The sequence below is a fragment of the Coturnix japonica genome, chromosome 19 (assembly GCF_001577835.2).
Source record: "Coturnix japonica isolate 7356 chromosome 19, Coturnix japonica 2.1, whole genome shotgun sequence".
Taxonomy (NCBI): domain Eukaryota; kingdom Metazoa; phylum Chordata; class Aves; order Galliformes; family Phasianidae; genus Coturnix; species Coturnix japonica.
Window position 1 is genome coordinate 8,087,195 of NC_029534.1, and position 23,797 is coordinate 8,110,991.

At 41.9% G+C, this 23,797-nt stretch overlaps 1 protein-coding gene across 7 annotated transcripts in view; it reads left to right on the forward strand.

Moving 5' to 3' along the window:
- Positions 1–20,769, forward strand: part of SGSM2 (small G protein signaling modulator 2) — a 48,344-nt gene extending 27,575 nt beyond the window's left edge. The window contains exons 9-24 of one of the 7 annotated variants that reach the window (XM_032448499.1): positions 67–134; positions 1,898–2,061; positions 2,612–2,741; positions 4,160–4,294; positions 7,655–7,805; positions 8,374–8,438; positions 8,886–9,031; positions 9,610–9,738; positions 11,286–11,510; positions 12,562–12,966; positions 13,573–13,697; positions 14,951–15,033; positions 15,494–15,603; positions 16,552–16,648; positions 17,093–17,260; positions 18,047–20,769. In XM_032448499.1, the coding sequence (XP_032304390.1) occupies positions 67–134; positions 1,898–2,061; positions 2,612–2,741; positions 4,160–4,294; positions 7,655–7,805; positions 8,374–8,438; positions 8,886–9,031; positions 9,610–9,738; positions 11,286–11,510; positions 12,562–12,966; positions 13,573–13,697; positions 14,951–15,033; positions 15,494–15,603; positions 16,552–16,648; positions 17,093–17,260; positions 18,047–18,135 (2,290 nt within the window). In that variant the 3' untranslated portion in view covers positions 18,136–20,769. The remainder of the gene's footprint in view (positions 1–66; positions 135–1,897; positions 2,062–2,611; positions 2,742–4,159; positions 4,295–7,654; positions 7,806–8,373; positions 8,439–8,885; positions 9,032–9,609; positions 9,739–11,285; positions 11,511–12,561; positions 12,967–13,572; positions 13,698–14,950; positions 15,034–15,493; positions 15,604–16,551; positions 16,649–17,092; positions 17,261–18,046) is intronic. The other 6 variants (XM_032448501.1, XM_015881061.2, XM_015881062.2 and 3 more) reach the window with 6 other exon arrangements.
- Positions 20,770–23,797: the final 3,028 nt, after the last annotated feature.

Below are 23,797 nucleotides of genomic sequence, written 5' to 3' on the forward strand. Positions count from 1 at the left end.
AGCTGCAGGCCCTCCTAAATGTAGAAAAAAAAAAAAATTGTCTTGCACTTTTTCCTTTCCTATTAGCATTTACTGGGACTACGCATTAATAGTGCCACTCAGCCAGATCGTCTGTATTCACTGCCATCAACAACGTAAGCATAAAACTTCTCCTCATGAGGGGTACCCCCAAAGCCTCTGTCTGCCAGATTAATATTAATGCTGCTGATACTGCTACCATTTTATATGGTGCCTGTTAGGGATTTAATGCAAAAGGAGACAGACCATTTTTCTTCTTCAGATGTCTTGACTGAAAACCTGGTAAGATCTTTCCTGCCTAACAACGCTCCAGTTGTCACTTGTTTTCTTTGTTGTTCTTTCTGTGTCCTTTGTTTTTTTCTGAGTCATCTGTGCAGATCAGTACTTCTGGGAACCTGTCAGCAGCAGTTATTAAACATAGACGTGTTGGTTCTGTAAGCATGAGCCTCATAAGCCTCAATCCATGGACCATTACAAGACGAGAGGGGGGGGAAAAAACAACTTCTGTTAGTGGGATTGTCAACCTTTGTGGAAATGTAGAGCTTGTAACACAGCCACCATTTGCCCATTGAGTTCTGACTACCCTATCCTGCTTGTTTTAGAAAGAGGGGGGTCTGAAGAAAACATCTCTCCCATTGTTTTCCTTACCATGAGCTTTAGGTCAAAATCACAGAGCAAAGAATGAACATATAGAATTTATTTATTTTTTACTCAGATTTGAATTGTGGTTGGACTAAAGGACCTTTAGAACTAGGAGCCTACTTTAAAAGACATGTATACTTTAAAATGCATACATATTTTAAAGTAAAATGTATGCTTTAAAATACGTGAGTGGGAAAGCCACTTGAATGATCACTTTCCCTGTGTGCCATTAACACAACCAGTTACACCATACCAGCCCAGGCTTATGGGTGTTAAAACCTGGAGTCCTATCTAGAGGACTTGTTCCAGTCTGTTTTCCTCACTTGAATTACCGTTTCCAGAACGTTTTGTGCCTGCCCAGGATCTCAGTGGCTGATAAGATGCCTCACTGCTTTGCAGTAGATTCATAGATAAGAGGGAATCAGATGACAGACATGAAATATGACATCCTTTGCTTTTGTTCATTGAGAAGGCTGTTTCAGCAACAGGTTCCAGGTGTGTACACAACATGATTTTTGTTGTTTGCGTAAGATGACAGACACTTGGTGGTCCTGCCACAGCACCTACCTACCAGACTGGAACTTGCACAGCCATGCTATGGAACACCACCTGCTCTTGAGACATCTCCCCTTTACCAGGTGCCTCTAGATGCCATAGAGGGAGAAATACCAGAGGTAAAAGTTTCAAAAGCACTCTGTTGAGTTATGTTCCTCATTCATTATATTTTGAAAATGAAATAAAGAATCTAATTCACTTACGTGCTTTTGAAAATTGTACTCAAAATTCAGATTATTATGCATAAAAGAATACCCAGAGCAGGTTTCATTATTTGTGCTAAGTCTGTAGTGACAATGGAATAGAGAAGAGTTGATAACAGTGAATATGAATTGCTAATTCTCACAAGAAAAAAAGCTTCTTGTTATATACATTAGGCTGGTTTTCATTCTAAATTATGTGTACTTTGTCAGCTTATGCCATACACCAAATACTTACTTAGTCCTTTATTATTTATTTTATTAATGTTCAGAATCACTTTAATGTTTCTGCATGAGACCCATCACAGTTTGTTGTATCCTGAGCTTCTTTAGGGTGAAAGGACTGGGGTCACCTATGTTATACTGTGACTTAGAAGTTTATCTACTTAGAGGTGGTCACAAATAAAACTTACTTAGAAGGTAAGAGCAACAAGTAGACATTATGATGTAACAGTATGGGTTCCCCTTGTCCTCCTTTGCAGGAGAAAGCAGATGGACATTAGTCTTGGTGAGTCAGGATGGAACTCAGAAGCCTCCACTGCACTTTCCCCAGGGAGGTCACCTCCTTGCATTTCTTTCCTGTCTGGAAAATGGTCTTCTGCCTCGTGGTCAGCTGGAACCACCACTTTGGTCCCAACAGGGCAAGGTACTGCCTTTTCTGATGACCTGTTTGTGTTAGGGCTGATCTTGCAGTTTGTGTGCAACAGCACCCTGCCCTGCAGAGTCCAGGCATTATTTTAAAGCACACGAAAATCAAAATGGAAAACAAAAAAACTCCATTTAGTCCAGTTTGACTTTCATTAAGATTGTCCTTAAAGTTTATTTATACCATCATTGCCACACTGAGCGTTGAACTGGAGTCTTTTGTCTTACTAAAATACAGTAGGTCAGATAGATTAGTTGCAGGTTATAGGGACTGAGTCTCCAATGGTCTGGGAAATACTTGCTGTCAGGGATCTGGATTACTGAAAAAGCTGGTGCCCACCTTCTGTGGGTTGCAAGAAGAGGTTGTGTTTTAAGCACAGAGAGAAGCTGCATTTAGTACTCATAAAGCAACCTTCTGTCTATCATTCTAGTGTTGTTTTCTCCCATCGTAGAAAGCTTATTTTTAAGACTTAAGATGCCAAAAATCCAAAGTATTTACTTTGTTGTACTCTGTTAGTATTTGGTAGTTGAATGATCATTATTTTCTCTAGGGTAAGGTATTTCCAAAGCTTCGAAAACGGAACAGCAACAAATCAGTGGACTTAGAGGAAATGTCAGCTGAAGACACTTCTACAGACTACGTGTTCAGAATTATCTATCCAGGACACAAGCACGATAACAGTAAGTGCTTTTGTTGTGCTTTGTTTAAAAACAAAAAACAACAAAACACATCTAAAAAAACCNTTTAGGAGACAGGGAGTGGTAATGGGAAAATCTACCACAAACTTTGACTGATAACTGTGATCTACAGATACAGCTAACTGTAGGTCTCCTTAACAAAGTTGTTATCTTCAAGGAAACGGAGTAGAGGTAGGAAATGTTACATTTACTCTGTGTTTTGCAGAGAAAGTTTTCAAAATACTCCCCTGGGCTTGCAAACTGAGACCAAAATATTTTTTTACTATCCAGGAGTATTTTTGGTCCTGAAATGAGGATATTTTAATTGGTCATACTGCTTGCTCATAATGTTTCTATTAGGAAAAAAAACAAAAAACAAAATGAAGCAAAAACACCATAAAATCATCTTAAAATACCCCAAAGAATTCCCTGGGTTGAGTTTACCTGGCTTGGAAGCAAGAATTCAGCAGTGGATAAATAAATGCCCTTCTGAGGAAACAACGAATTTCCAAGCACCAAACCACCTCATGTCATCAGCGAATATGAATTCCTTACGTGCAAGAAGGCATTTGAGCTAGTTCTCTAACAGCTTTCACTCCTCTTAAAAAAAAAAACAAAAAAACCTAAACAAACCAAAAAACCCAAGAATTTCCCAGGAAGACAAAACCCTAACATTTACAGGGAATTTGGATTTATTGGGACTTAACTGCAGCTAAGAAAGCAGAAATCTCAACAGTGAACCCTCCTCACCCCATGGGACTGAACCACAATGTTAGTCATTGTTTATTAGGGCCTCTGACTTTGACACAGGTAAGTTTGTGTGCTCATACACTAGCAAAAGCATCTTCTCCATTTGCCTGAATCGAGGGGACTGCAGATTCTGTGGGCACTTTTAGCACAGACCTGCCTATTGAGTGCAGGGCAGAGCTAGTTTCTGCCATGGGCTTCCTTGGAAGTAGGCCTGTACCCTGTGTGTTTGTAGTGCCAGACAGAACTGGGAGCAGACTGTGTCTTGCCCAGATGGTTCTGGCATGGGTATCAGAGTGGAAAAGAGGAGTCTATAGCATGGATGTGGTATGGTGGAGGGGAGCTGGCTGGAGCTTTGAATTCCCATGGAGTTTTGCTAAAGAGCATGCTTGCCTACTGCAGGCTGGCACTGGGACCTTCCTCCACTGCCATGATTTGACATACGTGCCCTGGGAACAGCCTATGCACAATGAGAAGCTAGCCTGTGTTTGGTGGAGCATGCTATTTTTCTGTAAGAACTTCATTTTTCATACCCACTCACACAGGAGCTTGTGCCCTCAAGAAGAGGGCAGGATTCCAAACCCTTTGTCTTTGCTGAACATGACCTTTTGAGCTTTCCCACAGAATTGAGTTCTCTCTTCTTATGCTCCTCTTTCACTATTTTCTTTGAGCAGTAACTATTAACTACCACCACTTAGCTGCCAGCCGCTCTGCCTCTGTTGACGATGATGAGGAGGAGGAAGATAAGCTACACGCAATGCTATCAATGATCTGCTCTCGGAACCTCACAGCTCCTAATAGGATGAAAGGTTTTTATCCTCCTCCCTCTGTGTCCCAGAGCTCTATTGCAGCTCGTTCCACTGATGCATACAACAGTGTTGGCATTATTACCGGGCAAAACATTTCACTCGTGCCTTGAGATCCAGAGATTAAGTTGTCTCTGCAGAGAGGCTGGGAATGTGTGCAGAACCTACGGGAAGTGGAAACAGCAGCATCTTCCCTCTGATATGAGCATTTGTGCTCCTGAACAAACTGATCTTCTCTCTTTCCAGAGGCTTTCTGCCCTGCCTTCATAATGGCTGGGTGCTAGAGCGTGTTCTCATGGGAGGAGGGATCATTTTTCATATAAAGCATAAAAAACTGGGTAGGGCAGCCTCATACAGAGGATCAGAGACACCATTACAATAGTGTGGCTTGTGCTGAGCCAAGTCAGAAAAGGCTCAGAGAGTGCCTTTGCAGACAGAATATGGAGAACAGAAGTGTAGGGAGTTACAGTGTGAGCCCCAGGATGGTATGAGCATGCATAACTCTGCAAGGTAGTAGAAGCTTGCAGAGAAGATTGGAGATGGATGCTTTTTTGTGGTTGGGTGCTTTGATTCATTTCTTCCATTTGTAGACTAGGTGGTTTCAGGTGATGAGCTGGAAGATTCTTCCCTCTAAAACTTTGTCATCTCATTCTTTTCCTAAAGCTGTTCATAAGACATATTAAGTTGACATTCACAAGAAGTGTAGGCATTAACAAGCATCCAGGATGTAGTACTGTGTACTGTAGTACTGTGGTTCTGGAGACTTAAAAAGCCCTTGCTTCCTCAAAAGAGGAGGCTGAATAGTGTATAAAATCCATTCCCAAGGCCAAAGGCCTCCCACACAGCTACAATTCTAACGCTTGTAATTGTTCAAAGAGCAATTGTTCAGATGTCATCCAGGCCAGTCCACTAGTTCATGTGAAGTCTTTTCCCTTCTCTAGGCTTACCAGTGACTGCACAGCTTCAATGCCACCAGACTTCTGGCCTCGGTACCTCATGAGTACGTGTGCCAAATCCAGCATGCTCCTGTTATAATAAAAAACAAAAGCTGCTACCTTTTGCTGTTCAGTGGAATTTACCAGCAAGAACAGAAAGTTCTCTGTTACCGGGCTATAAAGTAGCTGTTAGAAGTTGGGTAAATGCAGAAGTAGGAAGGAGAGCAACTATTTGCAAATTTGGTTCTTTTCTGTATTTTTAATTCATTGTTAGCATGTGTTGGGGTTTCGTTCATTTTGGTTTTTTTTTCCTGATGTCCTCACAAACACAGTGTTAAATAGCAGTGAGTTTAGTTCTAAATGATTGCCCTGGTCTGGTGCAACCACCTTTAGGAGACTGTAACTGCTTGCATCTGTACAGTGTAAGTTTTGTTTAGATAGGATATGAATCTGTATGCAGTGAGATTCTCCTGGTAGGTCAGGATGTATGTGTATCCCAAGAGAATAACCCTTAGCAGCCAATAAAGCCCAGCCCAAGTTGACAGAGATTTCTTGGGAGGTATGGATGGGAAGAAACTCCAATATATTTTGCTTTCCTTGAAGAAAGACGCTGTTTTGGAAAGTTCCCCTGTATCTTAATTGATCACTTCTGGATGCGAGTGATAACAGAAAGGAAGGTCTGATGCTGCCATGTACAATGATAAGAGGCTAATGCTGTGACCTAAAACATAAGAAGCACAATTTAGTAATTAGTCAGTCCATGGCAATTTTAAGTCATCCTACTCAAATGACTGTCAGATAACTGGTTTTTTTTTGTTTTTAGTCTTAAAGGTAAGGGTGTAGTAGGATTGTGTCTGCTATTTGAGTAGTGATTCTTGCTGAAATAGACTGGAATGACTGTTGTCTGTCCAGCAAGATCCCTTTTAAATAATGACAACGCTGTTGTAGCAGGTTTGCTGGCCATTTGCTTTTACATTTTGCAACATGCTCAACTTTTGCATGTAGCTGAAGTTACAGATAACACCACTACAGTTAAGTAAAAGATGCTGTTCACTCTAATTCTTCATTAATTCTGGTACCTTTCATCTGAATCTTTAGGTTCTGTGGGGTTCTTTTCTTTGTTCTCTAAAATACATATATCTACAAATTAAAGCTGGAAAAACCCACTTATTATTTTTGTGTGTAGAGGGGATGCAAAAAATGATCTAAAAATGTTTGCCCAATCATTTTCATTTGAACCAAATGAGAAGCTGCAATAAATACTAGGTCATTCAGCTCCTTCCTGAAGAATTAAGGTGAAGAGCATTTTTTCATCACACTTTGTTTTGTGAAGTGAAATTATACGTGACTGCTTCCGCATGAGCCTGTGCTTTTTCTGTTAACAAATGGTTTTACTCCCATTTCTTCCTCACCTATGCCCACTTTTTAACAGGCAGTACTAAAATGCTTTCTGCTACCTTGATGTAAAATGCATGAGATGGTTTGGATTTGCCCCTACCACCCAACAAATGTATGTCTGAAAAGCACGGCCCAGGGGACTGGATTTTGCTTACAAATGTTAATTCAGTGGCATACAGTATTATGGCATTTGCCTTAATTTTAATCACGGGTGAGCTGAAAGGCCAGTTATTTATTTATTTGTCATAAAACAAGAAAACCACAAGCTCAAATGCCCACTGGAAAAGGTGAAGAGCAGAAGCCAAGTTTTATAAAGGCAACTGGTGATTTTTTTGGTGTGTGTTGCCTCACTGAAGCTGGTTTAGAAAGCAGATGGATTTGGTGATGACTCAAGAAGCTGCAGTGTACCATTGTATATTTTCCTGCAGAGTGTCCTACTTTTACAAACACATTATTGATTTTGGTAGGGCTTGAACTATCCTTCTGTGCTGGATACTATAGGATCTGGTTCTAAATAGGGGGGAAAGAAGCATCTTCTGAAAGTACCCGAATCAATCAGTTTTTATTTCTTTTTATGTTTAAACTTCCACTCTAGCTGGACTAGCAGTTGCATGGCTGATTTGAGGAACTGCAAAATGAAATTATGAGACCTGAATTAAACAGAAGATCAGGCTAGATGATCTCTTCTAGCTATAAATAACATTAGCATTTCACAGGAACCAGTTTTAGTTGTTAATGCAGCACCCGCTTCTGCTCTCTTGAAATATGTACTGGGATGTGTGCATGGGCAAAAAAGGGGCAATTGTGAAGGGGCTGGCCTTGAGTGAACATGCACAGCATGCAGCTGGTTTTAGGTTAAAGTGAGAGCAGTATTTCTGAAGTAACTAAGATGATGCTCTCCCCTTTTTGGAATCAAGGTTCAAAGCCTGCTGAGAGGTAAAGCATGAAGCCGTCAGGATACACAGAAGGCAGAAAGATGAGTAAGAGATGATGGCCTGCTGTTTTGTTTCTTTTTTTTTTTTTACCCTAGACACCAGTGAAATGATAGAAATGCAAGGCTTTGGGGCAAACTTGCTTTCATGGCAGCTAGAGCACTGTAGCCAAGGCTCCTCGTGCATCTCCTGTTCAACAGGCAGCTCTCCCTACGATATACCCAGCTGTTGCAGTTGCATCCATGACAGGTAAGCAAACTGTGCAGGGAGTTCAACTGGAAAAACTCGTGCCACAGTTAAAAGCAGCATTGTTTTATTGATTTCTGCAACAGAGATGACGGGTAGCAGTTTAACAGCTTTCAAATAATTTCTGACCCAAAAAGAAGGAGTTATATAGCAAGAAACTTGGTTTATTGAAACTAATCTAGTAAGTTAGACTCATATTTTGATAGAAAAATTGCAATGTGTTTTTTTTTTTTGTGTGTGTGTGTGTGGTTTTATGTAATTCAACTCTAGAAATATGGTCTTTAATAAGTAATTAGCAACTGTAACAAAGGGCAACAACTCATCTAGTTGGACAAAGACCTGTACAATGCACCAAAGCAGTTGTAGCTAAAGGCAACAGAATCATCTGTTTGGAGCCAAAATTCTAGTGAGAATATGCTTTTTAAAGTTTTATTTCTAGATGTTGTTCCTTAGCTAAATAAATCTTACTGCAATGAAAGAATCCCTATGTGAAGATCATGGAGATCAACATAAAGATCACAATGATTTGTGACCCTGTGACCTATCATGTTACCATCATGTGTCTCCACAGGACTCCATTAAAGATGCTGTGTGAAAGCATGAAGAGACAAATCATTTCCAGAGCCTTTTATGGATGTAAGTAAAGCATCTTAGATCCAGACCTTGTGAGTCTCATATGCTTACCTAGAAAACATGTAATACGTGTTTTAAAAAGGAGTCAAGACACAAATTTATTGAGTCAGATCAGCTCAGGACACTGCATCGGTTGTGACACAACCACTGTAGCTTTGTAACTCAATTATTTGTAAGCTTAATGTAGCAATGGGAGAAGTGACGCTTAGTGAAGACAGAACGTAACTTTATGTTGCTGTATAATAAATACTATTTGGGTTTTACTTGTCTGTGTAAGACTGATTTAGTCTTTGGCTTCATTGCAGTTCTTCAGTTTTATACAGTACAAATGCAAATTTATTTCAGGAAGGAATATTAGTGGCAAATTTAAAATGTCACAGTTCGATCCTGAAGAGGCAGCTGATACTACATAGATTGGTTTGTAAAAGTTTACCTCCTCCCCAAACACAGGGCTTGCCTACTGCCGTCATTTATCAACAGTGCGAACGCATTTGTCTGCCCTAGTGAACCACACAATCATCCCACCCGACAAGCCATCCAGTGCTGCAGGAGGCCTGACCAAAGAGGTCTGGAGCAAGTACCAGAAGGACAGAAAAGTAAGTCACAGAATACCTTTATGATGATTAAACTAGCTCAAATGTGCTGATGTGGTGAGCATGGTATCCCTTAGAATTGTGTGCAGGAAGTATTAAAGGTGCCTCCTGGTCTTCCCAGGATGACTTTTCATGAAAGGCAGTCATTTTTTTCCTCTTTTATCTTTTGCTTCTCTGATGACGGCAGATAGTGATGAAATCTTAAGCAATTGATCTCATCATAGTATCATAGTATCGTGTGGGTTGGAAGGGACCTTAGAGATCATCGAGTCCAGCCCCCGGGATTCGAGCCTCTGTTTAGCAGAGCGGCACTTCTACCACTTGCGCCACAGGGGGGATTCGAACTCCGGGCCCCAGTGTTGCAAGGCGGTGTCCTTAACCACTGCGCCACTGGGGCACACTCATCTCATGATTACTCTAATCTATTAAAATTAGATTGTTTTCGTAAGAGACACGGCAACTTTATTAGACTGGATTTATTAGACATGGCTGTGTTTCGCTGTCTCTGTAGTTGGAAATGACCATATATGAGGACGCCTAAAGAAAATTAAGATGTATTCTTTTTCTACTAACTGCTGCAGAATTACAAGGAGCTGGAACTGCTAAGAAAAGTTTATTATGGTGGAGTACAGCATGACATTCGAAAGGAAGTATGGCCATTCTTGTTAGGTCACTATAAATTTGGCATGGCCAAAAAAGAAATGGACCAGGTAAGTACAAATTTCTGGGGATTAGAATAACAAGTTTTGTTTTCTAAATAACTACAATGTTAGCTTTTATTACTGTTTAATATTCTGAAGGCAAAATGCTACTGAAAACATGAGTGACAGGTTAATTTGAAATAACTGCTCTGTCTACAAGGTACTGTGTTTGTCTGCTTGGACTTCAGTTGGAGCTGTCTGAATTGACCAGATGGGAATCAAACCACAGTTCGTGGATTTTAGCTCCAGCTTCATAGAGCATATGCATTAATACAGCTAGAACATGAGAGATTTGACAAGAAGAGCTAAATACCTGAGTCAGTTTGAAAAAAGGAATTACCGTAAATGTAGAAAGACATGTTGCAAGGCATAAATAATTGAACTGCAGAATACAGGTTCCTATAGGCAGCTATTTCCCCTGAATTTGTTCCATACTAGTACAGGGGTGCTTCAAACCTTATCTGAAATTCCTGTGATCTATTCAACATTAGTAATAAGTAATAGCAATAACTGACTCCTCAAAGAAGTGTACTGTTGGATGCTAAATAAAGCATACAGTTGAATCTAAGAGTCTATTAAATGAAAAAGAAGGGAACAGTCAGCACATTTGGGAATCTTTTCACATCCTTAACTGAAATCATCATGGGTGATTGATCACCTTTGCCTCCTGATGGTATTTTTGCAGTCCATTGGCATCCAAGAGACTCCGAAGCGTGGCTGTCTTCCAGCCTTCCACTAACAGTTGTATTTTGTGACGTGTGACTGTGCAGCTACCTCAGGTGACAAGAAGCCTGCAGCTCTTGGCATGAATGGTCTGGTAGCCACTGCAACCAGTAGAGCCTGGAGCCAACTCACAACAGTGGTTTCTCTTCAGCTCTTGACAAGCGACAGAATAGCGAAATTACTATGTGTCCCTTAAATTGCTCAAGGGGGATTCTGCCTTTGTTTTTCAGCAGAAGCCAGCAGTGGCAAAGAAAAGTTTTATTACTATGGGAACCAGAGTGGTTGGGTCTGACTATGTGCACTGTACTATGCTATATGGTCAGGGATCTCTACTATTCAGGACTCTGTTCCAGCATGTAATTCTGTGCAAGCCGATGTCAACAAACCTGTGACCTGGAATTCATTGCAAGAGCTGTGTTAGAGGTGGAACAGATGAGGGGAAAAAAAGAAAAAGAAAAAAGGGAAACAGAGTTGTTGGGAATAATCCAACTAAAGCCAGCTATTTCTCCATCAGATTGCATCTGACTTGTGTGTGAGGTTTCACATGGAAGTCAGTGACATCTTTAGCTCTTCCCTGAATACTGAAGTGCTGTTGATAGCAGATATGGGTACTTATATTAATCTTTTCTGGCATTTTCAGTGGTAGTTTATTGCCTTCAGTAAATATCCAGCTGTTTTTCCTTTGTAACAACTTACTGTTCCTGTCATTGCATTTTCAAGTGATTTCTGCTCTATCAAGAAGGATTCAGGACCCTTTAAAGCTGTTTGAGATATTACATTTGCATTAGTTCTCCCTTTCTTGCTTCTGTTTGTTTTTAATGCCATCTTTCCAGGAGGACCAGCATTTCAGTATCTATCAGTCTGTCTGTCCACAGGTGGATGAAGAGATTGCTCTCCGATATGAGAAGGTTATGGCTGAGTGGAAGGCTTGTGAGGTCATTGTAAAGCAGCGAGAGAAGGAATCACATTCTGCCACACTGGCCAAGTTTTCTTCAGGCAGCAGCATTGACAGCCATGTCCAACGGCTGATTCACAGGGACTCCACCATCAGCAATGATGTAAGTGTCCCTTCCCAGAACTTGTATGTTGCAGTGTGTGTGTGTGTGGTGGGAGCTAATGTGCACAGCTCACAGATTATCATTCTGGAGCTGCTTAAATCCTATATGGAACTTAAAGCAGTAGCTTCTCCACGATACAGCAAAGAGCAGGTTTGTATTTTGGGTAATCTACAGCTGTTCTTAAGCAGACCCTTTCTAAGGGGCGTTAAGGTTCACCTACTACAGGTTCTTCTCTCAGTTGTGGAATAGCCTTCTAGATCTCTTATTTGTGGGTCTTATTTGTTGTGAATTTTTCAAATTCAGCTTAAGAGCAGAAGACTGCTGCTATTGAAGCATATTTTTGATTCTGTCCTGTACCTGATTGAGAAGTTGAGTGTAATTTTATTTTGGGAGAGGGCATCTTGGTCAATTTAGGTAAAGATGCTAAACAGTAGAAAAGGCAGACTTGAGTTTACACCTTGGAGAATAACCAAGAAAGGGGTTTTTAATTATAGTCATATTGTTGGAAAGGAGAGCATGTGTGCCTGTGCCAAAAGCATCTCTGGGCATTTGCTACTTACGTAGACCTGAAATAGTTAACTGATACTTATATGTTGAAATAGTGACCTGATAAGTGATTTCACTAAGGCAAGAGAGAATAGGCTGTGAGGTAAGGTATTTGCATTGCAGCTGAGGCCCAAGATATGTTGGTCCCCTTCAATGATAACTTAGAATGGCCACAAGCTTTTAGAGTTGGTGTTGCAAGTAGCGAGGCTTTACTGCTTTACAAAGGTTTTCTAATTGAAGATTGTGAAAGGGGAGACATCATTTTAGGAGACAGACGCAAGATCATAAATTGATATTATTTTTAGACTTACAGTTTCAGTATAAAGACTGAAGAGTTCAGAACTCTTGCATGTGTGGAAGCTCTATTAATTTTTTATCTTGTTCCCAAGAGTAATGAAGTTATTTCACCATTGTGGTTGGAGAGTCATTTGCTATGTTAATGTTCACTTCTCTCTTCTCTTCTGCTTTACCTGAAACTTTTTCCCCTTTCCTCATCCGCCTTAAGGTCTTTATATCTGTAGATGAAACAGATTCAGCAGAACAAGACTCAAAATGTCAAGAAGACCCTACTTTCACTGTGGTATCTGCTGACACACCAGCAGCAGTAGCTGCTGTAGAGCAGCAGTCTGTAGAGTTTGACTCCCCTGACTCTGGGTTGCCATCCTCACGGAACTACTCTGTGGCCTCAGGCATCTTGTCCAGTATTGATGATGGGCAGAGCGTCTCTTTTGAAGATGGGGCTGAGGAAGAGGCCAGCAGTGACATGGAAAAGACTGATCCAGAAATAGCACCTATGCAGAAAGCCAAGTCAGCTGTACTACAGCCTCAGGACTCAGTAGCAGAAGAGCAGCTGTGTTCCCAGGTGGATTATTTAATGGATGTTGCTTCTGTCTGTGCTGCATCTTACACAGTAAGTCACAACTTACATGCCATCACCTCCCTTTTTATGGCAAGCACTTATATTGGATTTCAGATAGGATTTAATATTGTCTCAAACTAGAACTGCAGGTGGCGGGAGGATAACTGAGGAGCTTTGCTAAAGACTCCACCATCTCTATTGGCATCACTGACAGATTAGTAGTTGAGGTTTTGTTTCTGTTTTATTCTTGGAGCTGTTGAACATAACTCTTTGTAAAGAGCACAGGCTTGGGCCACTTATCAGTGAACTTATGTGCACTGTATTTCAGATTTTTAGTTCTTTATGGTAATTGAGTAGTTAGTTCAGTGCTCTCTAAAATCCAAAGTACCATTTTACTTTTTTTGGTTTGTTGATTCTTAGAGTGAATCTGTACCTGGGACTGTTCTAAGCTCGGTCTATCGCCACTGCTGAGGGATGTTCTCCTCCATAGTGCCACTAAGGCAGTCATCAGTTGGAGTCAAGTTGGAGAAAAAAGACATGAATTCTGCTACAGCTCCACGTTCCCTGCTTATCATCGGTCTCTAAATCTGTCTAAAAGTGATATAACAGCCTGCATCTGACTGAACAGCAGATCTAACTTAAACTTTTCTCTTATAGATAGAATTACTGGATGCCGTTGCCTTAAATTTGCACAGAATTGATAAAGATGTCCAGAGATGTGACCGGAATTACTGGTATTTTACTGCTGATAATCTGGAAAAACTCCGCAATGTTATGTGCAGGTAGGACAGCTTGTAAACTGAATTACTTCTCACATGTCTGTCATAAACCATAAAATTAAAAGAACTTGAAAGAAGGAGGAATGGTAAGTTAGAAAGTATAGGTGCAACAGATGGCTTAAGTTGGAAATGCAGACTTGAGAAATCTTGTTTCTACCTTAAGAGGCAGACCCCAGAGCCCATCAGCCACTTTGGACTGTTCCCTCAATGTACTTTGGTTTCCTACTCATGCTGATAATATATCCATGCTGTACCGGGGTTCTATGAAGATGAACGGATGCAGTGTTGAGGGATATCCACTGGAATAGACAAGATGAAGATCTTCAGATCAAACTGTATCAAAGTGTTTGACCACTAAGACCAGCTGGAATGAATAGAAAACCAGTTTCACTAATGGGCATGCAAATTGTCAGGAAGGCTGTTCAACTGAACGTGCTTAAGGCAGAATGTGTCATAGACTTTAACACCTGGAAAAGATAAAGATTCCACTTAGCACAGAATCCACTTAGAATACAAAAAAACCAAACAACACAAAAATAGATGTCACTGTTTTATGATTTTTGGTTATTGGTGTTCCACATCATAACATCATGTAGTGCAGTGGGAGTTAAGAGTTCGTGCCCCAGTTCTGGGTACTTGGTTCTCAGAAGAGAAGAACAGCTACATACTACATACCCCAGAGGACTTTGTTATTTGTGTCTCCATTCTTTCATTCAGGGGGAAAGATAAATGCCATCCACAAAACACTTTCCCTCCCCGTTTTGATCTCTGCAGTATGTGAGCTCCCCAGATTGTCTCGCCTCAGCATTAGAGTAAGGCCTTCAGCTTTTGGATACTCTCTCATTATATTTGATTTATTAGCTTCAGTTCCAATTATATTGTATTATGTTGTGCTATCTTGCATTCCAATATCTTATTTAGTAAATTAGTTTGTTTCTCTTCAGATCATTGTCGCTGCTTTGCTTTTAGGCCCATCTCTCTACCCTTCCTCCCCTGATGAGATTCCTCTAGTTTTTCATAGCAAAGAGCCTACTGTGAGAGTCCATGTTACAAGAGACAGAAGTACTGTCATTTTGTATTAATGAGTTGGAAAAACTGAATTGTCAGAAAATCACTAAACCTTAACATTGTTTTTGTCGAACATCACAATTTCAAAAGGAGTTGGATCTTACATGCAAGATAAAGTCTTGAGGTGAAGGCATAGCAAGAGGATTTTTTAAAATCCTATTATCTCTTGTGCTTTCTTCTTTCTACAGTTATGTTTGGGAGCACCTAGAAGTTGGTTATGTCCAAGGCATGTGTGACCTCCTGGCTCCTTTGATGGTTATACTTGACAATGGTAGGAAAGGTTTTCTTTTGAAACGTATTGGTATCTTTTGGGAGACCTTGTAATTGCTGTTTTAGAGGCTGTATGTTTTAAGTTAGGCTAGCTTATTAGGAAGAACATACCTAATGCTCTTACCTGCATTTTCAATAGGTGAGGTTGTTTCTGAAATGACAGTCATGAGTATATCAGGGATTCCCTGCTTAATGACCAATTTACAGATTAAATTTTAGTAGATTTTCAAAGCAGCTGTGTTCCTACTTAACCTCAAGCTGTGTTGTTTTGAAGCATAACTAAGAAAAGTGGTCCAGATTCAGCTACTTTCTTCCATTTCATCTAAGTACTGACGATGGGGCTAGGGAGCAGCAAGGGGAAAGCCTTTTTTTCTTTTTTGCGCTGTGCATTACTTTGGATCAAGGAAGTCAGAAGACTTGCAACAATTAAGTGTTCTGCATTATATGTATTGTATCTGCAGATCAACTGGCTTACAGCTGCTTCAGCCACCTGATGAAGAGGATGAGCCAAAACTTCCCCAATGGAGGTGCTATGGACACTCACTTTGCCAACATGCGGTCTCTAATCCAAGTGAGTCTTTCTGAATCCTATTTAAATGAAGTTGAGATTGTTTCAGAGGCTGAGAACTGCCATGATGCCATTGTGAAGGGCAGGACCTCCACTGATGGGTTCCTAGCCATCTGGTACTTCAGAGCTGGGGAAGATGCTTGTGCACCCCCAAACTGATTTCCTGCTTCTTAGGGGGCAGCAGTTGCTGTCACGATAAAGAGTATGTATTACAGCAGGTCAGTTCAGGTTAACTTGACAGAACAAACTCCTCAAATTTCTGTCTCCGTTACACCAGCTACACCATGGAACGGCTCACCTCTGTGGTGCAGTCCAGCTCCAGATAAAGTCAGAGAGTTACATCAATATCCATTCCTACATTCCTCTTCCAAAAGCAAATGCTGCTATTTGTGAAAAGCAAAAAAAGTATTACAGATTTATAGGCCATAGCTGTATTTGTGTTTACACAATATGCTTACTGAATGTTTTATAGTTGCAAGAATTATCTGGATAAGCCATTATTTGGTTTTGTAAGTGGTAATCTAAATATATATATATATATATATATATATATTTATAAAGTGAATGCAGAGATCCAGTTAATAAAGGGTCAGGATGGAAAACACAAGCAGCAAACAAACACAGCTGCAACATTTTTGTTGAGCAGCAGAAGCAAGACAAGCAAGAGGATGCCATCCTCATTATCCAGCAACCCTTAGGACAGCATCTGTGAGAAATGACTAAATTTGTTCTACGCATTTAAGACATCTATCAGACAGTTGGCAAGTTTGGGCAGCTATACCACTGGCGTTTTACAAGTGCATAATGAAAGGCAGATTTGTGCAAGGTAGCTGCTCAGAATAACTATAGAATCAGGTGATAGAGAGCAGCACAAAATTTCACCAGCCTCTAACACCTCTGGACTTGGCTACTTTCAGACAAGATACCAACATCTGATGTTTTACATGTTAGATTCTAGACTCGGAGCTTTTTGAACTGATGCATCAGAACGGGGATTACACTCACTTTTACTTCTGCTATCGCTGGTTCCTGCTTGACTTTAAAAGAGGTAATAATGTTTTATGCCTATGGAGTTGTGCAAAACTGGACAGACCTATGTCTGGCTGTAGCAAAATGTTTTTACGAGGGGCAGCTCAGTAGCTCTTGAACTCTGCTGAGTGATGTACTTTGTGTACTAGAAGGACCTCTGCTATGCATTCAGATTCACAACCTGTCATGGAGCCCTAACAACAGCAAATGGGCCCACCTGTGCTATCACATGGGTACTTTTGGGGATTAAGTCACACCACTACATCTGTGCTCTTTTTTAATTTTCACTTGCCATACTTGCACTAATAAAGGAACTGGCTGGAGGAGAAAGGGAGAGGGAAAAGGAGTCATCATCATGTACATTTATTTTCTTTATAAGGCCTGAAAGACATCACAGTGGGGGGTGGGGAGAAATGGTCAATTTGAATAATCAGATGCTCTTGTAATGTTTATTCCCATTCAGAATTGTTGTACGAGGATGTATTTACAGTGTGGGAAGTAATTTGGGCAGCAAAGCACATCTCTTCAGAACATTTTGTCCTTTTCATTGCCTTAGCACTTGTGGAAGTTTACCGAGAGATTATCCGTGATAACAACATGGACTTCACTGATATCATCAAGTTTTTTAATGGTAAGAGACGTATTTCAAGAAAGATGTTGCAATAAACAGCAACTATCCACGGTCTGCTGCTTCTCCCTTCCTCTGACAAACCATCTGCAGTTGTTCACTGTCCTTGCTGTCCCTGTTCATTTTAAGCTGAGAATCTCTCACCTCTTCAGTCACATTGCTTTCCATGTGTGTGAAGAGCTCAGATTTTCACGTACTTGCTGAAGATCCGACCTGCCCCACAAACAGCAGCGCCTCAGTTTTCCTAAAAACAAACTGAGCAACAAAAATCACATGTATTATGATCTATCAGGAGCTGCTATCACTTCCTGATTTTACTTTTAGTAGGGACCTCTGCATGGGGAACTACTTAGCCACATTGCTCCAGGTAAAAGAAGCTGTTCTTAAATGTGTTATCACTTGCAGAGGGTCCTGCAGAAGTCCTTTCCTGGAGGGACATCTTTTCATCAAATTTGTTCTGGTCCTGCAGCTTTATGGCTTTTAGAGTCCAGGAGGGCTGCTCCTAGGCATGGGTTGGTAGTGACCTCCCATTCCTGTTCCGTGAACTGTGATTTTTTTGCAGCATGAGAACTAACACCTGAAGGATCAGATCCTAATGCCAGGACCTGTGGCACAAAGGGATTCATTCACTTACTTGTCTTTAATTTTAAAAACCTAGACCACTGCCAATACTTTTGTTCTGGTGTTATGTTACGCTAATTAATGAGTGCTAACATGACAACAATATCAATGCTAGAAAAGAAATGTTCCTGCTGTGGACAGTTAAAAATGCTTGTCTGTGTCTTTTAGAAATGGCAGAACATCACAATGCCCAGGAAATACTGAGGATAGCAAGAGACCTTGTCTACAAAGTGCAGACATTGATTGAAAATAAGTGATAACGAGCAGACCGTCATGGGCTGTGCTGTGAGCTACTGGATGGAGCATTTCTTGCACTGTAACTTCAAAATGGTGTTTTAATTGCATCTTCCATGTAATGTAATAAATAACCAGATTTGTAATACTTTTAAAAATGAACTTTTCCTTCACCAAATAGGGTTTGTGTTTGATAGTCCTTGTTACACTCAACTTTGTATTTCAGAACAGAAACTTTTTGCATTCTTTTATTTCCCTCTCTCTCTAGAAGACTGTCTGCTTACATAACTGAGATTTAAAAAGGGGGTATTTGACATATTAGAACATTTATATTCTGACTTTACTGGCACATTTTGTGCTCTGCCAGAATTTTTCAGGAGGTAAGGCCTGATCCAATACTGAAGTGGGGCAAGCATTGAACTTTTGTGGGCTCAGTTCACAGTCTTGAACATGGAAGAGAAATGCACATGTAGATGCTGTTGCTAAAACATTCATACTTACATTCAGAATATTTAGCAAGTAAAATAAGATTAACACCTGGGAGAATAGCCTTACAGTAAGTAACATGGTTTAGATGAGCAGTGAAGATCTGGCAATGCTGGCTAGAGTCACTGGTTAGCCGTTGCTGCCTAGCTCATGCTGTTGAGTGTTCATGGCCTACATATGCCACAAACTTGCCCTTGTTTTACTTTGCAAATTTACTTGGCAAGTACTCCCAGATGACAAATCTGCCTAAGATAGTTCAGGTTAACACAGTTTAAGCATATAGAAACAGTTTCCTTACTCATGTTTGCAAATCCCACGCTCTTTGCATCTGTGCAGAGTCCCATAAAGTTCAGATCCTACTTACAGAGCAGACACTGCACAGCCTTCTGGGAGGACTTCCGTCAGGATCCTGCAAACACAAACCAGGCATTTATTAACTCAAGCAAGTCTTGGTACTTGCCCGATTAAGCAGTTTAAATTGTTGCACAGGATCCATTTTGCTGTCATGTTGTGCTGGTTTGTAGAGCCGTCCTTGCACACACCATGACAGTTCTGTGCCTCTTCCTTTTGTGCTTGGCTGCATGCTTTCAGAAACATCTATTTTAACCCATCTTCTGTAGAGAGCAAAAGTGACTTATAGTTAGCTGGGGCTCAGCGATAGAGCTGTCTGTTGCTATCCCAGCACTTCATCACACTATATAAAATTTATCACCTATATTCCTACTGCTTTCCCAGCATGTGTTGTTTTTAAGTGTATCTTTGTGTCAGCTAGCGAGAGGAAGGGAGCAGCTTTTTACTAATGGGATTAACTGTAGATTTCAGGATTGGTGTGACCTGCACTCCCAGAAAACTCAGTGACTGGGTGTCTGCATTTCAAGGACTCCTCCCTTTGCTACTGAACCTCAGCGATAAAGTTTGAAGTATTTTTCTTTTCAAAACCATGCAGAGCAGGCTGGGTTACAAAGCTTTGTTTCCATTGAGCCTCCCAAAAGCAGCTGTCAACTCAGATGAGCTTCTAAAATCAGATTGTAGCAAAGCAGGCAGAGGGAACCAAATTACTCTGTCCAAAGCCTTCAGTGCTGGCTGGTAGCTCCCTCCTGGTACCACACAGGTAGTGAGCAGCTTCTCTTGCTTTTGCAATAGATGCGTAACGCCTTTGGGTCCTAATGAGCTGAGCATGACTTGCACAAGCAAGAGCAAGATTTGATTCTACAAGTGTCATCTGTGCTTAGTTCTCTATGATTGAAGTAAAATAAAAACAACAAGAAGTATTCCAGAAGGAGGTATTAAAAAATAATAATAAAAAGCAGCATGCTTTTTTTATTCAATAACTGAGCTGCTAAAGCAGTCTCTGAATGTTAGATGGGAGGGTAAAGCAACAACACCAGTTTGTCCCTACCCTCATTTTCCTGCTCATGGGTGTCACTCAGGTGCTGAGCCAGACTGTGACACCAGCTGTGCAGGCAGCGCCGTGTGGGTCCCCCCTCACTGCAGCAGAACAAACCTGCAGCTCTGCACGCTCCATAGTGCCACAGTCACAGTGCAGGAATGAGAACGGATGAGCCTACAGAACTCTGAAAAAAGGTGCAGAGGAGGAGGAGGGTTAGAAGGAAACCCCCCTCACTGTGCTAACAGTGCTAAAATAGTAACAGTGGGAATGACAGGAGGAGGGAGGCTGTGATTGATATGCTGTACTCCTCACCCACCACACGTCCAATGGTTAGGATGTGCTCAGGATGAGAAGCCAAGAAGTTGTACTGCAGCCTGTGCACACTCTGACCTCACCATCGCTTACAGCTGCACACCACACTAACCATAGGGCAGAGCATGGCTGCTGGAAGGCCTGAAAGCGCTTCAGTTTGTGTCTGCCTGTTGTCTGAAGAGTGAAGTATTAACAAAAACTATGAGCAAAACAGCTCTCCAATATACAGAGCCTGAGGAGGTGATGTAAGAAATAAAACTGCACTATTTTTCTTTGTCGGGAATGTACTATACAAATCTATTTAAAAAAATACTCTGCAAAATTTGTTGTATTTGCTATAATGTTCCGTCTAATAGTATTTTATGAATATTGTGTATTAACTTATTTTTGTCAAGAGCAAACTATTCTCTTTATTGCTCAGTTCCATTTCAGTGTAACATATAAATAAATACTTACTGTGAAGGCAATCTATGGAGATCTTCGGAAACAATTCTCAGCCCTGAAGGTACCTTCAGAGACAGAGCAGGAGCTGTGAGGCTGTCTGGAAAGAGGGGGGGGGGGTGCATAATTAATGTTTCTACGATGAATACAGAAAGGCTTTGCACTGAGCACTATTTCTGAAGTAAATAGGTCACTGCTGAGCAGACTGATCATGGTCCTGATGTGACCTCCAGCACAGATGTCAGCTACACACAGAGCCCAGCACACGCTGAGCCTGCACCAGCACAGCCCTGGGGGAGTGTGGATAGAAGTAAGGCCTATGACAGGTGCTAAAAAATACAAGTTCCAGCCTACAGTGTAGGGCCTGATCGTGCTGCAGCTAACATTAAAAAAAAAACTAACAGCACAGCTGAGCTTCCAGGATAGATCCTCCTCCATCACTCCCTGTTTGTCCTCCAAAGCCTCCAGCAGACTCCTCCTGCAGTTCCTGTCCTGGAGCAGTGACTCCCTCTCCCCAACCTTGCTGCCTTGCTGCTCATCTGCTGCCATCAGGTTTTGCAGAGATCGCTCTTCCACGCGTTCAGGCAGCCCTCATCTGTGTTTCTGCTGGAGGTTCCCGAGGAGCAAAGGAGAGTTTTCCCAATCCATGACTGTCAGAATCCAGAAGTACCAACACCCCTCTGTGCTGCAGTGTGTGCAGCAGCCCCTCAGCCATCACTCGCGATTGTTGGAGCTGTTAATCATGTATTTATCCTTATTCAAGAGCATAAGCTCTTTATGAAATGTATCTGGGGACACGTTGGCTTAAATGATCTTCCAGTGCTTGTGCCCTTCACCTTCATCTTGGTTTTTTTTGCTTTCTTTTCAGCGCGGCCTTCTTTAGTACCAGCATCCCCCTCCCGCACCCCATGCACTCTTCTTTCCCACAAGCTCTCAGAAGCTTCTGAGCTGAATATTCTGACTCAGCCGTCCCCCAAAGCTGCAGAGTCCCCACAGCAGCAGGAATTCATTTCACAACACGCAGCATCCCAGTGAAGTTTCACCACACTGAAATTCTCACTGCTGCCCACTGCCAGCAGGAAAAAAACCACATAAAAAGCAAATCATCTCCCCTGCTTTCTGCTCCCTTTCCTGTAACCCAGCCTCAGCCCAAGCAGCTCAGTTAGGTTTCGTGTGCTGTCTCCAGTCTACCACTCACTTTGCCAAACAGCAACTTGGGCCCTCACAGTTCACTGTCACATCTCACAGCAGCCTATTAAGTCAGCCCCAGGTCTGCCTTCCGCCTTCAGAAGCTCTACCCTGTCTAGAAATGCTGTACAGTTTCAGAAGCAAAATTAAGACACAAGCAAAAATCCCAAAGTGATAAAACAGCAAAACTTCCTTCAGCTCCCAAAGGCCATGTAACACCACAGCCACCTTTGGATGAGCTGCCTGGCACAGCTGGGCTCCCTCAGCTTCACTTCCTTCCCATAGGCTCCATGCAAATCCCATTGTATTTCATTTTGCAGCCCAAAAAGCCATTGTTTCCCTTTTCAGAATGTTTTAGTTGTATCTACTGTCAGGTCTGACCAGAGAACCAGTTCTAAGCACTGAGATGATCTGAGATCCTGCACATAAAGTATGTAGACAAGAGAGCGGATAGGCCATTTCCATACCCATAAGACTATCCAATAGCACCTAATTATCAAACTCAGTGTTGGCACCTCCTGGGTCTATGAGGCAGGCTGAAAAACAGCACGATGATGTTTGAGCTAAAGACCATTATGAGCAGTTCAGAAATCAATTTGGGTATAATTAAAAGCTTCAGAAATGGGCAAGCAGGGCTGCACATTCCTTATAGTCTACTAAAAACAAGGGGTAGCTCTGCAGGGAATGAGGCTGTGCCTCTATATCAACCTGGAGATACAAAGAGCAAAGCACCTCTGAATACCTTCCCAGATACAAACACAGAGGCTTGGATGCACTAACCACACTGGCAGCTGTGCACTGAGGCCTGATGTTGGCTCCAGCACTCTCCAGCTGTTCAGGGCTAAGCCACGGACATGGCCACAGCACAGCAACTCACTCAGGTGCACGAAAAGGAAAGGGAAAAAAGCACCAGTTCTGATGTGCCCCTGCAGTCCTCCATCCTTCAGCCACAGCCTGATTTGTAGAATGAAGCCCTTCTCCACCGACTCCTAAAAGAGCAGGGAAAGCTGAAGGCACAGCTGCAGCAATTACACAACTGAGTTTGTTTTAGCAGCCCAGTCCCAGCTGGGGACAAAGCACACCTAACCCCCTGCTGGAGCACTGTGCTGTGACCTGGCTCAGTTCATGTTTGTAAGGTGGAATGATACAAAGACGGTAACAGATATTCAGAAAGTTATTTATGAGGAAAAACTCACCAATAGGGATGCCTTCATTGGGAAATGCTGCAGCAATCTCCACTGAGGAGCAATCTCAAAGAGAAGTCACCTTAGTGGTGGTAAGCCCTTAAATGAGGTCTAGAGGAGGTGGAGTCAAGCTCCACCCCTTCCAGGAGCACAGCTGAATTACCTTCACCTGTGCTCCCACAGCTGACCCAACACTCACCTCAGCTGATTAATCAGAGGTTCAGGCTGTGATTACCAATTTCCAAACGCAAGGGACCCAGGAGGCTTTTCTCAAAACCTCAGACATTCAACTTTGTGATCTGCAGAAGAGAGCATTCAGATCTGAGTTAGGTGAAGCACATTTATCCAGGCTGCATTTCCAGTTCCTCATTTCACAGGCATGGATGCTGCAGATCCCCCCTCCCAGAGCATGCCCAGGAGCACCCCCAGTCCCACCAATGGTGCATGGCACCATCCCCGGCCGCCAAAGCCTCACTTGGCACACGCAGTCACAGCACTGATGGCATTGTTGGCCAACCTTCCCCATTCAATAGACCTGGGCTCAGTCTGGGGGCGGCTCAGGAGCTGATGACAACAGCACGTTTGGAGAGAAAGATCAGAGAGAAACAGTCTGTGTGACCAGACAGTGCCAAAGGAAGGGCAACATCTGCGTGGAAAGTGCGAGGATGAAGCACAGATCCTGGG